Source organism: Simochromis diagramma, unplaced genomic scaffold (assembly GCF_900408965.1).
Source record: "Simochromis diagramma unplaced genomic scaffold, fSimDia1.1 OVJJ01000483.1, whole genome shotgun sequence".
Lineage (NCBI taxonomy): Eukaryota > Metazoa > Chordata > Actinopteri > Cichliformes > Cichlidae > Simochromis > Simochromis diagramma.
Window position 1 is genome coordinate 5,958,570 of NW_024386835.1, and position 13,183 is coordinate 5,971,752.

Sequence of the window (13,183 nt, forward strand, 5' to 3'; positions counted from 1 at the left end):
TTTCTGCTTCTCCACATAGGGCTTTTGTCCCCATGGGTGGAAATGACTTGGATGAGCTCAGTGTGTGTATGCCAGTGATAGAGCTACCTCCTCTCTGTAGTCACGAGAGCTGAGCTAGGGCTATTCCTTGGGGTTTGTTCTTGATTAGACACAAAATAACATGTGTATATATACACAACCACTGAACAGCATCGCAGCCCCCCAAAGTTTCTGTTGGATTAGCTGTACCTGCCTAGCTTATTCACATATGTTGATTCTCTTGGTTTTTCCTTTGGTTTGTGTGGAGAAAAACAGACAAGATGCTCAAATGAAGCATGAAAAGGCTCCAAATTGGAAAATTCCTGACAATCTCTGAAGAGCACACAGTTTGCAGGGGTAAAATATAGTGTTTCAAAGTATGTTTTACAAGCAGTGATGGCATAACTAGTGAAAAAGTTTGTTTTCATTGCAGGTTTCTGTGATTTTTTTTTTTTTTTTTTTAAATTTATTTTTTTGCATCACTCAGTCACCTATCAACCACTGCGTTACCTCTCTGAAACCTTTTAAGATCGAACTTTCGTTTAGGATTTGCCAAAAAATGACCCCTTTTGACAGCAAACATTTCGACACAGTCTGTATTTATAAAACAGGCATATTAAAGTCTGCAGTCCCTTTAAGGAAGGTCCTGCTATTGTGCATCTGTTTTATTGAGTTGACTTGGACACTTGATGGAGATGAGCTCTACCAGTGCTGTCCTCACTGTTACAAGTTAAAATGTTTGCTACAAAAAAGGTTCATTGTCAGCAACAAGTTCACTTTACCTTTAAACCATCTACTTGCTGCTTCTCTTTCCGGTGCCCAGCTCTCTTTGTCCTGCATAATCAGAGGCACCCATGGGTTTAAGCCCCTGTGGAGACATCTTTTTTTTTATTTTTTATTTTTTTTATCTTGGCTCAAACACTTGATGTCCCACAAGGGAACCATAAACTTTCAAGTTTCAGATCAGCCTTCCTCGGAGTCTGTCCATTGAGCCCATTGACCTGAGGCTAAGGGCTAAGCCACTAATGGGAGACTAAGTTCTTACCACAATATTCCCAAAGGGTGAACCAAAGTAGTAGCTTCACTCCAGCAAAAAATGAGTCTTTAATGTCCATGAATTCAGGGACTGGTTGCTAGTACTGTCAGATTATGGCATTTATTAGTGATGGTTTATGCTTAGTAGATTAATAAAACATCTGAGCAGAAGTTCAGAGGTCTGAAAATGTCTCTTCTTTCAAAGGTACAGGATGGTGGTATGAAATATGCTTGACTTGAAACCTTTGAGTTGGAGTTATTACTCCCCCATCCCTGTCAAGGTATGGTATTTAAACCTAGTCATATACTGGCAAAGGAGAGACATGGCGACAAGAGGAGTCTAATCCTGAGTTCTGTCGTGGATAATCCAATATAGCACAGCTAGGAAGCATAACTGGCAGTCATACACCTGGGGATGTTTGGCATTTTCACATTTTGAGTTACTGTGCAGCCCAAACATAAACTCAGGCAGATAGGAGAGGTAAAGTGTAGCTGGGTACATTTATTAATTACTTTTTTAATGTACATTTACATTAGTATGTTTATGCACCTCTGCATTGTTGTCCACATTAGCGACTTAGCGACTGTTAGGTGTGTTTGAAAATGGTGTGGTTGGAAAAGGAAATTTATGTGCTGAATTGATTTATTATCATATTTATAATGGATCTTTTTGAATCCCATATAAAAGGTGATTCTTGTCTAAATCTGGTGCCTACAGCTTCACTACTTCATCAAAGTTGGTGCTGATTTGAAATATCCTCCTCCTTACAAGACTTATGACTCCTTTTTTCCATCTTTTCTTTAAAGAACAGGGATGAAGATAATGGAGAAGCAGATTATTACACCGTAGTGAATACTAAAAGATAGGATTAAGGAAAAGATGCCTATGACATTACTTGATTCAGTTCCAACACCAGACATTCAGATCAGAAATTGCATGTCTGCACATCAGCTTGAAATAATGAGATGAGAAAATGACTAGGGGGCACTGGAGGAGTAGAGGACTAGGGATTGTGGGGGAGGTTTGTGTTTGATCCCATCTCTTCTCTACTCCATCACTTCAATTATCTTCCTCTCCTATCACCCAGTCTTTTGGGAATATGGGGAATAATTAAGTAAAAGCCGGAGCACCGCGGTTATTGGTTTAAAATGGCGATTACTGCTCACTGAATGCGTACGAGAGGTTTGGCTACAGAGATTTGCTTTGTGTTTGGGGTATTCTAGACAAACTGTATTTCAGAGGTTTCAACGCAAAGCCTGCCAGGTGATCCTACGTCTTACTGAGATGATGATGATTTTAAATGTACTCGAGACTTTTTCCCACACAAGCACACACGGGAAAGTTCCTCAACATAACTGATAGAGGTACATATAAGTATGCAGATATCCAGTCATTTAACAGATTGTATATTAACAGCTGCCTGGTTCAAAGGAATGTGTGTGTCCATTTGAATCCCTGTGAAAACAGGGCGGGAAGATTTGCATAAAACGTGTGTGAAAGGCAACTGGGGTTTGTTTTCTATTAACTTTCTGCTATTTGCTGCTCATTTAGACCACGATGCTGTACAGTTAGCACTGTGACCACTGATTACAAAGGCGTACTCTATGCGACCTGGCTCTAGTTACAAGATCAATTTGTGATGTAACTTTATTTAAATGCCACAGTTTGTCACATGAGAGAAAGAAAAACACGAAGTACCAACAGACTATCAACATTCAGATTTGTAAGCAGGCTGTAAAATTCAAAGGTCACTAATTTAATGAATGTGACATTTTCCAATGTTGTTTTATGCATTTTTCTTATCGTTGCTGGCTTTTAAAGCTTGTACTAAATTGGAAAAGGTAGTTGTAATTGTGGTAAAATTATGTAGATTATAATTCATGGCACTTGATTTGGGGACTTTAATGTAGTCTGTTTTGATTTTTCTGTTTTGTAATTGTGTGATCTGAACATTAAGTTATACTAAGCCTTGGAAACAAGTTCTAGTATCATTAAATGCAGCCTCCGGAGAAGCTTTTTTTTTTTTTTTGAGCCATGAAACACTGTTGAATTCATTCTCGTATTTCTTACTTTGTCTCTTTGCCTGCAGAGTTTTGAAAACTACAAGGAGACGGCTGAACAGTACAACCAGGCAGCTACTAAAGCTGAGGCTCGAATCCGGTAAATATTCTGCATTATCTTAGTACCACTATGTTTGTCTGCTACTTGCTTGCTTACTCAGTATTTATTTTTCACTTATTTCATTTCTAGATTGTTTTTTGCTATTTTGCATCAGGTTTTTTTAAATACACCTTTAAATGATCTACTGAGATTCACATCTGATTTCTTTGCTCTATGCTAGCCCTCCAAATTTAAACGGAAGATGCACTGGGAAGTTGTCAGAAAGCAGATGTGCTTGTGTAAAGGTGTAAAGGCTATTTGCGACATTGGTATGCTGTTAATGTGAACACTAGACTCCCTGCCGCTTGGCACTTATCCACACATAGTGGAGAGGCTGGGTGATAATTTGCTATTATCACTTCATGTTGCCTCCATAATATTATTGTGACAAAAAATCTCTAATTACCATATCAATTGATATTCCTCTCTAGATAATAAGGTAATGTTTCCTGTTTTAAAATACGTGGGAATATACATGGATTTTTTTAAATTAAAAAAATGGATCCTTAATTTTGTATTAGCTTTAAATCACAGGATAACCTGTTCATGCCAGGCCATTTTTACCATTTTACCTTTACGATGGATGAATATCAGAACAAAACAATGTCTAGATATTGCTGCGAGACGTCGTCTTTACTTTTCAGTTCTAGATTTGGCACAGTGAATAAAGTAAACTTATCTTTTGATACTTTTTATGTTTGCTTTTCTTGCCTTTGTTTAAGCTTCTCGGTTGTTTCTTTGAAATCTCACTTTCATGTGTTACTGTACTGTGAAAAAATACATATATATAAAAAAAAAAAATTAAATCCTTAGAAAGGACAGGTTGGACACTTTTTTTAGAAGCATCAGCTGTGTCATAATCAAATGAAGATGGGAATATTTAGCGTAGTACAAAGTTAATTCTGAGGCCCTGGAACCATTGGAGAGTGGCTAGGAAAAAAAAAATCACTGTTAATCCAGACAGGCGCACACATTATCCTCAAAGCTTTTAGGAGTTGTTCTCTGATCTGATGGTCTACAAGTAGAGCTGTTTGGAAACAGGAGTCCTTCACATGAATAGAATTACAGCTTGAATTATTTGAAGGCACTTAAATGTTGAAGATTACACATGTTTCTACAATGAATACCTGACTGATGTGTAGATTTGTACAATGACATAAGCTCATTTCCACTTGCGACTGTTAGGTATGGGGTTAGACTCCCGTTTGCCTTCAAAACTGACTTAGTCCTTCATGGCATAGATTCAACAAGGTGCTGGAAACATTCCTCAAAGATTTTGGTCCATATTGACAGCGTCAGTCATATCATGCATATGCTGCAGATTTATTGGCTACGCATCCATGATTCAAATCTCGCGTTCAACCACATCCCAAAGGTGCTCTATTGGATTAAGTACAGTGATCTTATTGTTATGTTCAAGAAACCAGTTTGAGATGGTCTGAGCTTTGTGACATGATGTGTTACCTGCCGGAAGCAGTCACCAGAGGATGTGTGCACGGTGGTCATAAAGGGGTAGACATGGTCAACAATAATACTCAAGTAGGATGTGGCATTTAAACAATGCTCAGCTACTAGGAAACCTAACGAAAATATCTTCCCACCATTAAACAAACAACAGCAACCTGAATTATACCAGTTTAATGGTATGTTTTCAAGTAGTTTATCAGATCAGTCAGTGTTTTTGAATCTTTTGTAACCTGGATTTGTAGCCTCAATTTACCAGTTGTCAGCTGACAGGAGTGGCACCCAGTGTGGTCTTCTGGTGCTGTACCTCATCTGCTTCACGGTTGTGATGGGTTGTGGATTTAGAGATGCTCTTCGGAAGATGTTGGTTGTCAGACGTGTTTTGTTTTGGGGTTTTTGGGGGGTTTTTTTAGTTACTGTTGCCCTTCTGTTAGCTATAAGCAGTCTGGCCATTATCCTCTGACCTCTGACACAAAACATTTTGGTCCACAGAACAGAAACTCCCTGGTAATATTCTCTTTTTTAGATCAACTCTAGAGATGGTTGTGCAAGAAAATCCAGGTTGATCAGCAGTTTCTGAGATTATTCAGACCAGGCTGTCTGGCACCAACAGCTATGTCAAATTCAAAGTCTCTTAAATCACCTTTCTTCCTCACTCTGATGATCAGTTCAAACTTTAACAGGTCATCCTGCCTGCCTGCCTACATGCATTGACTTGCTGACGACTGTCTGATTAGATATTTGCGTTAATCGGCAGTCAAGCAGACGTACCTAAAACGTTGCCAGTGAATGTATTTATCTACAATATCAGAAACATCTACTCTGTTTCATCACGGCTTCTTCTGCATATGTGCAGATCAATGGATTGCGTCTGCTGGAGAGATTTCCCAAAGCAGATATTTATAATGCATTCCATAAATGAAGAGCCTAATCAGCGGGTCCCTCCAGCCTGACGCTTCCATCAGTTTTTCAATCTCATTTCTAATTTATCTCACTCTGGCTAATTAGACATTTGTGTTAACAAGCAGTTCAACAGGTATACCCAGCAAAGTGGCTGATAAGTGTGCATTAATGTAGCACATTGGAACTTCTCTGTCCGCACACGTTTTTGTTTTTGTTTTTGTGGTGGGGGATGGGATCGTGACGGTCTCTAATAGCCACCAGCCTGGTCTGCTCCAAGGCAAACAGAAATGCTGTGACTTTGCTAGACACAGTGGTGCTCTCCTGGGACAACAGTGATTTCAGTCCTGTCAAAAAAATCATGTCAGTTTGATTCAACACTGAGCCACCACCACCACACCTGCACTGCCAGAGCATCTGAGCATTTCTAATTTATGCCCCTCCATAATACTTGTTCTCACTTCTTTCCAATTTTTTGTCAGAGAGCCGTTTTCCTTTTGGTTTCCATTAACACATACTTTTCGGTCTGTACCCTGATGTCTTTTTGTACATAATTATAATAAACGTGTAAAAACGGACCATTAACAAGACAAAATTGTAATTTAGGAGGTGCCAGTATCAGGGTTTTACAGAAGCAGTGCTAAAATGATAACCCTACTACAGAACAGTTCAAGTCTTTGAACTGTTCTGTAATAAGTTGGTTTTATTATTGAGTAAATATTCTTTCTTCTTCCACTTTGTTTCCAGTGTGCACATACTTAATGATTACTATCATTTAATGGATCAGTCTGAAACCTGGAACCTGGATAGTAAAGGTAGCGCAAGTTTGTGACAAAAGTCATTAGTGGGTGGTTGGTTAGTGTAATGGCACCAAACCTTCTACAGTGTTGTTTGTATTTGAATGCAGCTGTCATTTCCTACATTGAAAATTATTTATTTGTCATCATTGTCACCATTTTCTGTTACCTTGAAGAGAAAATATTCAAATTTCCATCTCCTTTACAATAATGTATTGCCATACAGCTTTTATACTTTACCTTTGTAGTACTAGTTGTTGTGTTTATTGTTACGTTGTATAGAGCAGTAGCACACAGTTTATTTCACTTTTAGAAACGGCAGAAAGAAAAAGTTGCTTGGTCTCTTTTCTGGCTTTGTACTGCATAATGGGCAGTGACCTCATCCACAACATTGCCATTTTCTTGCACCTGGTCCACTGAATTCAGCGGCAAACAATTCAAGTCTAAAATTTCGTCCAAATGATTACATTAGCAGGGATTTGCTATTGTCTACGGCTGCATGGAAGAGGTTAGGAGATCACTTCAGCACAAGTTTGCCAAAGGCATAGCATTTAGTCCCACCACAATGTGTTTCTATTGCTTTTTTTCAGTGCGGCACACAAACTTTCACTCCTTTTCCGCCTTTCTATCTCTGCCACCAATACAGGCACACTTTGTATTCAGGCAGCCATGTGCTCATCATGTTCTGTCAGCATTTGGGCAGTGTTTCATTGTGCTGTGGTCACGCTGTCGTTTCACACTACACTGACCACCCAGTAATTATTCTATTTACCCACCGCTGAAAGGAGGGGCGAGCACTCGGGGATGCAGCACTGTCTAACATGCTATGTAGTTACAATATGTCTTCTTTTCTTTTTTTTCTTTCTTTTTTGGGGAGGGTCTATGTCTCTGATTTAGCCTCTCTCCATCTTATTGTAACAGTTTCCTAATTTTAAAATGAAGCCTGGATAGCTGACTCCTTAAAGTCTGTTTTAGTACAATTAATAGCAGAGCAGGACACCTGTGCACTGGATTGACCACACCAACTTTTCATCTCAATGCAGTTTAAACATAGATAGCCTCACATGGCTATAAAATGGACTGCAGTTTTTAGCAATTTTCGTGTCTCTTTTTTAGCCCTTGAGGTTGCTACTTGATCACGAGTTATTTACCTACCATGGCTACCTGATGGAAAGATTTTGGCGAACCACAGAGCCCTATAAACACACTTAGGGAGGCTGAAATCAGGAACAGTAGTCTAGAGAAGTTAAGAACACCACCATTTCCCTTGTTTATTGACTGGTTCGGCCGTACCATTTTTTTCTTTCTGGTTCTCAGCTTTGATTCTAGGAATGACCCCAAATAGTTTAAGTGCAAACGCTAATGCTAAAAGCAGCCTCTCAGACTTGAGGTGGCTACTTTCATAAAAGCAGAGCAAAAAGATGGAAGCCCCTGGGATGTTGACTGTAAAACATTATTCTCATGTGGCGACATAGCGAACGGTAAAATGTTATCCAGTGTCATCTTCTACTTGCTTTGCCCAACAACATGAGGTTATTTAGAGGAGTTAATCCATTAGCCTTGCCTTGGGGTATCTGACTACCCATATTCCCTCAAAATGCTTTTCTGTAGAGACCCACAACATTGCAGTCAAGCTTACCTTAAGATCTAAAAATCCATTAATCCTCTTAAAAAAAACTTGTTACTCTCAAAGTGTTAGCAAAGACAGAACCTTTGCAAACCTCAGGTGGATGTCTGGATTCATCATAAAGTAACTGCTCACAGTTTGTAGTTAGAACAAACTCAGATGAAAGCATGCTTTTATCTACTTTATTCTGTATATGGTGTGTGTGTGTGTGTGTGTGTGTGTGTGTGTGTGTGTGTGTGTGTGTGTGTGTGTGTGTGTGTGTGTGTGTGTGTGTGTGTGTGTGTGTGTGTGTGTGTCTTCCATGTCCAATTAATGAAACAGACAGGTAGCTTACTGTAAGGATCTCTGTGCCCTCCAAAGCAATAGACTGCTAGTCATTACACGAGACAGGACCTGTCGGCACCTTGAACCGGCAGAGATTTACCATGAGGACAGAAGGCTGCAGTCACTTAGACACTCTGCCTTTTTGACTGCCTCTAAAAGCATATGAAGAAACACAATTGTACAAGTTTACAGGACTCATTTATTAATGGAGTAAATTAGATAGGTGAGGTTTTAGACAGGTTTATCTTAACAGCTCTTGTCATTCCAACCATTAGGGTAATAGTTACACCATTACATTTATTAACATTTCTTGAGGTCTTTAGGGATCCACTCATATGCCAGAAACTCAGAGGAGCAGATTACCTCTACCGTATTTACCGCACTATAAGGCGCACGTAAAATCCTTAAATCTTCACAAAAATCGACAGTGCGCCTTATAATCTGGTGCGCCTTATGTATGAATTTTGGTTTGTGCTTACTGACCTCGAACCGGTTTTATGTGGCACACTATGCTCAAAAATCTGTCAAAAAAAGATTTTTAGTGCCACTTTTTGGAGCATTACGGTTACCGTTGCCAGGAGCCTCGCGGAGTAATACGTACTGTGCTTCAACACAACATTACCGTGTTGTGTGTGTATAACGACTCCAAAATGGCACCCGCGAAGAGACACGCTTACGAAGCTGATTTTAAACTTCGAGCAATTAGTTATGCAGAAGAGAATGGAAATAGAGCAGCTGCCAGACAATTCAGCATTAATGAGTCCATGGTGCGCAAGTGGAGGAAGCAAAAAGATGACCTAAAACAAGTAAAGAAGACCAAAAGGAGTTTCCGAGGGAACAAGGCGCGATGGCCGCAGTTAGAGGACAAAATTGAACAGTGGGTTATTGAACAGAGAACAGCAAGTAGAAGTGTCTCTACAATCTCTATTCGACTCAAGGCAACAGCGGTAGCACGTGACATGCAGATCAACGACTTTCGAGGGGGACATTCTTGGTGCTTCCGTTTTATGAAAAGGCATAATCTCTCAATCCGCACAAGAACTACTGTCTCACAGCAACTGCCAAACGATTACAAAGAAAAGTTGGCCATTTTCCGCACGTACTGCCAGAATAAGATCACTGAAAAGAAGATCCGGCCAGAACACATCACTAACATGGACGAGGTCCCCCTCACCTTTGACATCCCCGTGAACCGTACTGTCGAGAAAACAGGGACCAGTACGGTATCTATACGCACCGCAGGGAACGAGAAGTCATCCTTCACTGTAGTTCTGGGCTGCCAAGCTAATGGCCAGAAACTACCACCCATGGTCATTTTCAAGAGGAAGACTTTGCCAAAAGAAAAGTTTCCGGCCGGCGTCATCGTCAAGGCTAACTCAAAGGGCTGGATGGACGAAGAGAAAATGAGCGAGTGGCTGAGGGAAGTTTATGTCAAGAGACCGGATGGCTTTTTCCACAAATCTCCGTCTCTTTTGATCTACGACTCCATGCGCGCCCATCTCACCGAGGCTGTCAAAACCCAAGTGAAGCAAACTAATTCGGAGCTTGCCGTCATTCCGGGTGGATTAACCAAAGAACTCCAACCACTAGATATTGGTATCAACAGGTCGTTCAAAGTTAAATTACGAGCTGCGTGGGAGCATTGGATGACAGAAGGCGAACACACATTCACCAAGACAGGGAGGCAACGCCGAGCGAGTTACGCCACTATCTGCCAATGGATCGTGGCTGCTTGGGCTAAGGTATCAGTCTCAAGTGTCGTCCGAGCTTTCACGAAGGCTGGAATAATCACTGAACAGCTAAGTAACAGCAACGAGACTGATTCGGATAATGATGAGAGGGATCCGGGCATGCTTGATGCCGAAATTGCCCAGATGTTTAACTCAGACACTGAAGGTGAAGAGTTTGATGGATTTGTGGAAGTTGAATGAACTGGAAATGTAAGTGTATTGTTCAATATTTGATGTTTAACAGCTTAACAATGTTAATAGTTACTGTGAATGAGTTGGTTAAATTTTAACTCATCCGATTGTTTTATTCTGCTGAATGCACTTTAAACGCCTTTTAATCCGGTGTGAGAGGGATCCGGGCATGCTTGATGCCGAAATTGCCCAGCTGTTTACCGTAACTCGGACATGGAAGGTGAAGAGTTTGAGGGAATTGTGGAAGTTGAATGTACCGTACTGGAAAAAGTGTGTATTTTTCAATATTTAATGTGTTACAGCTTAACAGTGTTAAGAGTTACTGTGAATGAGCTTAATAAAGGTCGAGTTATTTTTTGTTTGTCTTAATGCGTCTTATAATATGATGCGCCTTATGTATGAAAACAGAGCCAGTCTTCAACAGTGCGCCTTATAATCTGGTGAGCCTTATAGTGCGGTAAATACGGTAAATTAAATGTGCATATTTTTCTACTGGTTAGTGTTAGTTCTGTCTAACTGTCTAGACTGTTTTGATAAAACTTGCCCAGCTTGGGAGGTAGTGGCTGTAGGAAAGTATGCCTTTTATTCAATCTAATGGAACTAAACGGTACTTGTGTCAAGAAAGAAACTCCACAGCAATGTCTCTTTTCAGGTATCATGTCACGGCTCTATTAAAAGAAAATTCCACAGGCCTTGTTGTGAGTGGTTTTATGTAGGAAATATTTTCTATCTGCCGAATTGGACCCACCACGTGTGTCACTACAGAAGAAACATCCCTCTACCTGTTACTGTAGGGCCAGCAGATGATGGACACAATACAATTTTATTAACTATATAGAATATAGTTTCAAAATAAGAATGAGAAGATGAGTAATTGTTGCAATATTAATAGTAATAGTGCATTGATTTAAATGATTTTCTGCTTGATATGATGAGCAGAATTTCAGCACAGGCCCTTTGTGGAGTGACTAGGTATGTAAGCATACAGTATAGTCAATAACCTGATGTGTGTGTTTAATAAGCAAAGATGTGTATTAGAGTTAAGTTAATGTGATCTTTGGTATATTGAGTGCATTTTTTTTTTTTTTTTTTTTTTTTTTTTTTTTTTTTTTTTTTTTTTTGTGGCCTAAAAATTCCTGTATGTAGGGGAAAAAAACTAACAAGGCAAAAATCTCATTGATATCAGTATAATTTTTTGGGGGGGAGCATTGGGACCTTGCATAAGAACATGCTGAACCAGCAAATTATTTAATGATCTAAAGATTACCTGGTGCTAATGGAAGGGGAACAAAGGGCATGTCGCCTCACTGAGAGGCAAATTATGAAATCGTGTTCTAGATTGTATTTTACCGTGCAGAAATAATATGCTCAGGCTTTGATGCGATTTGTACTCTGTGCTTAAAAGCTACACTGTTTTTAAGGGGAAGTATAGTTGTTAAAAGAAAAGGACAAATGACACTGCACCAAACTGGAATTGAAACTGTTGATAGAAGGGAGAGTGATGGAAGGCGATAGCAGTCCCCTATCATTCCTAACTCGAGTGAGTCGTCCAAGCGCAAGTTTTCCTGATTGAAAAGTTATCAGTGATGAGATGTCACACAAACACACGTGCACATGCGCCTCTTATCTTGTTCCCGCATGTCACCTGTTTTAATGAAACACTGTCCTTATCCACTCCCATCTCTCTCTCCCTGTATTCCCACAAAGAGAGGTTGGCGGGGATCAATCAGCCAGGCCAACAGAGTGCGAATTTTTTATCCTACGTCCTTATCTGCCTTCAGCATTTCATCTGTCAGCATATGAAGATAAAGGGAGAGTTCTGTCTGTCTTCAGTCTTTGGGTTGTTCTAGATTTGAGATGAAGACTTTGTGTGTTCGCAGGAGTTGAGATTAAACTTTGTAAAGTTTTGGGCTGGTGTCATATCGTGTGAAGTGAGCTTAGGACTTAAGGATTGCCGCACACTTTGCAAAGGTAGGATAAGTGATTATTGCGACTACCAGAATAATCAAAGTTACTGAATTTAGTCAGGCATTAGACACCTCACAAGCTGTAGCTAAGTCTGCAGCTCTAATTTGATGTGATCTCAAAGTAAGATTTCTGCCGAACCACAATGTTGCGAGTGTTATCCATATGGCAGTTTAATAAAAGCTTGACAAAGCCTCCAACAATACACGATGCATGCTCTGCCATTTCTTTTGATCTCACCCCAGCCATGACATCTTTGATCCTCTCTTCTCTTCCTCTCCACTCAGCGTAATATTAAAAACCAAAAGTACAATGCCTCGGCTGCTTCTTTAAATGAAACCAAATCCTTGTCATCATACATTAATAACCATTCACACACATCACACACACGCACAAACACAAACACAAGCAGTACCATCTCAGACACAGAGAACAATAAAAAGCGGTGTCCTTATGATCTTCTCTTTTTCTTCTTATTGCCTAATTCCCCAGTGTCATGCTTTGCAGCAGACCAGAACTTGAGCTTTCTTCATAAAAGCCGCACACTGCCAAGGTGAGACAAAAAATAATGAGAAACTTTAACGATTTGAGCCTAATCTTTCCCCCTCAGTGCTGCACGTATTTATGCAAAACGTCACAGACAGAAAGCAATTGGAGTGTTATTTTGCTTCTTTTTCCCTGCAAAAGTTGGCTATCAGACTAGCTTTTTTTTAATAAGAGCTCACCTTTAATTTCAGTCAAACAAGGCAGTTGGTGCAGATTAGCAGAGGCAATTTTCTGCTTCAGATTCCATTATTAAAACACGCAATCAAAAAGTTCCTCTTGTTGAATAGAAAAAAAGGATGATTTTCTTTTCTTGGGTTTGGATTAAGACCTTGTGGTTATTGTTGCTGTTATCTGCTAATTCACAATGCCGACCAGCTCTCGAGATGCTCTCAAGTTAAACACCAGCCAATCGTATAATGTAATC

General features: G+C 39.9%; 1 protein-coding gene across 3 annotated transcripts in view; it reads left to right on the top strand.

The window, feature by feature from the left end:
* The window catches only part of LOC120731792 (MICOS complex subunit mic25-a-like), a 54,427-nt gene that overhangs the window by 25,392 nt on the left and 15,852 nt on the right, over nucleotides 1-13,183 (top strand). For all 3 annotated transcript variants that reach the window (XM_040029040.1, XM_040029041.1, XM_040029042.1), the window contains one exon: nucleotides 3,144-3,214. In XM_040029040.1, the coding sequence (XP_039884974.1) occupies nucleotides 3,144-3,214 (71 nt within the window). The remainder of the gene's footprint in view (nucleotides 1-3,143; nucleotides 3,215-13,183) is intronic.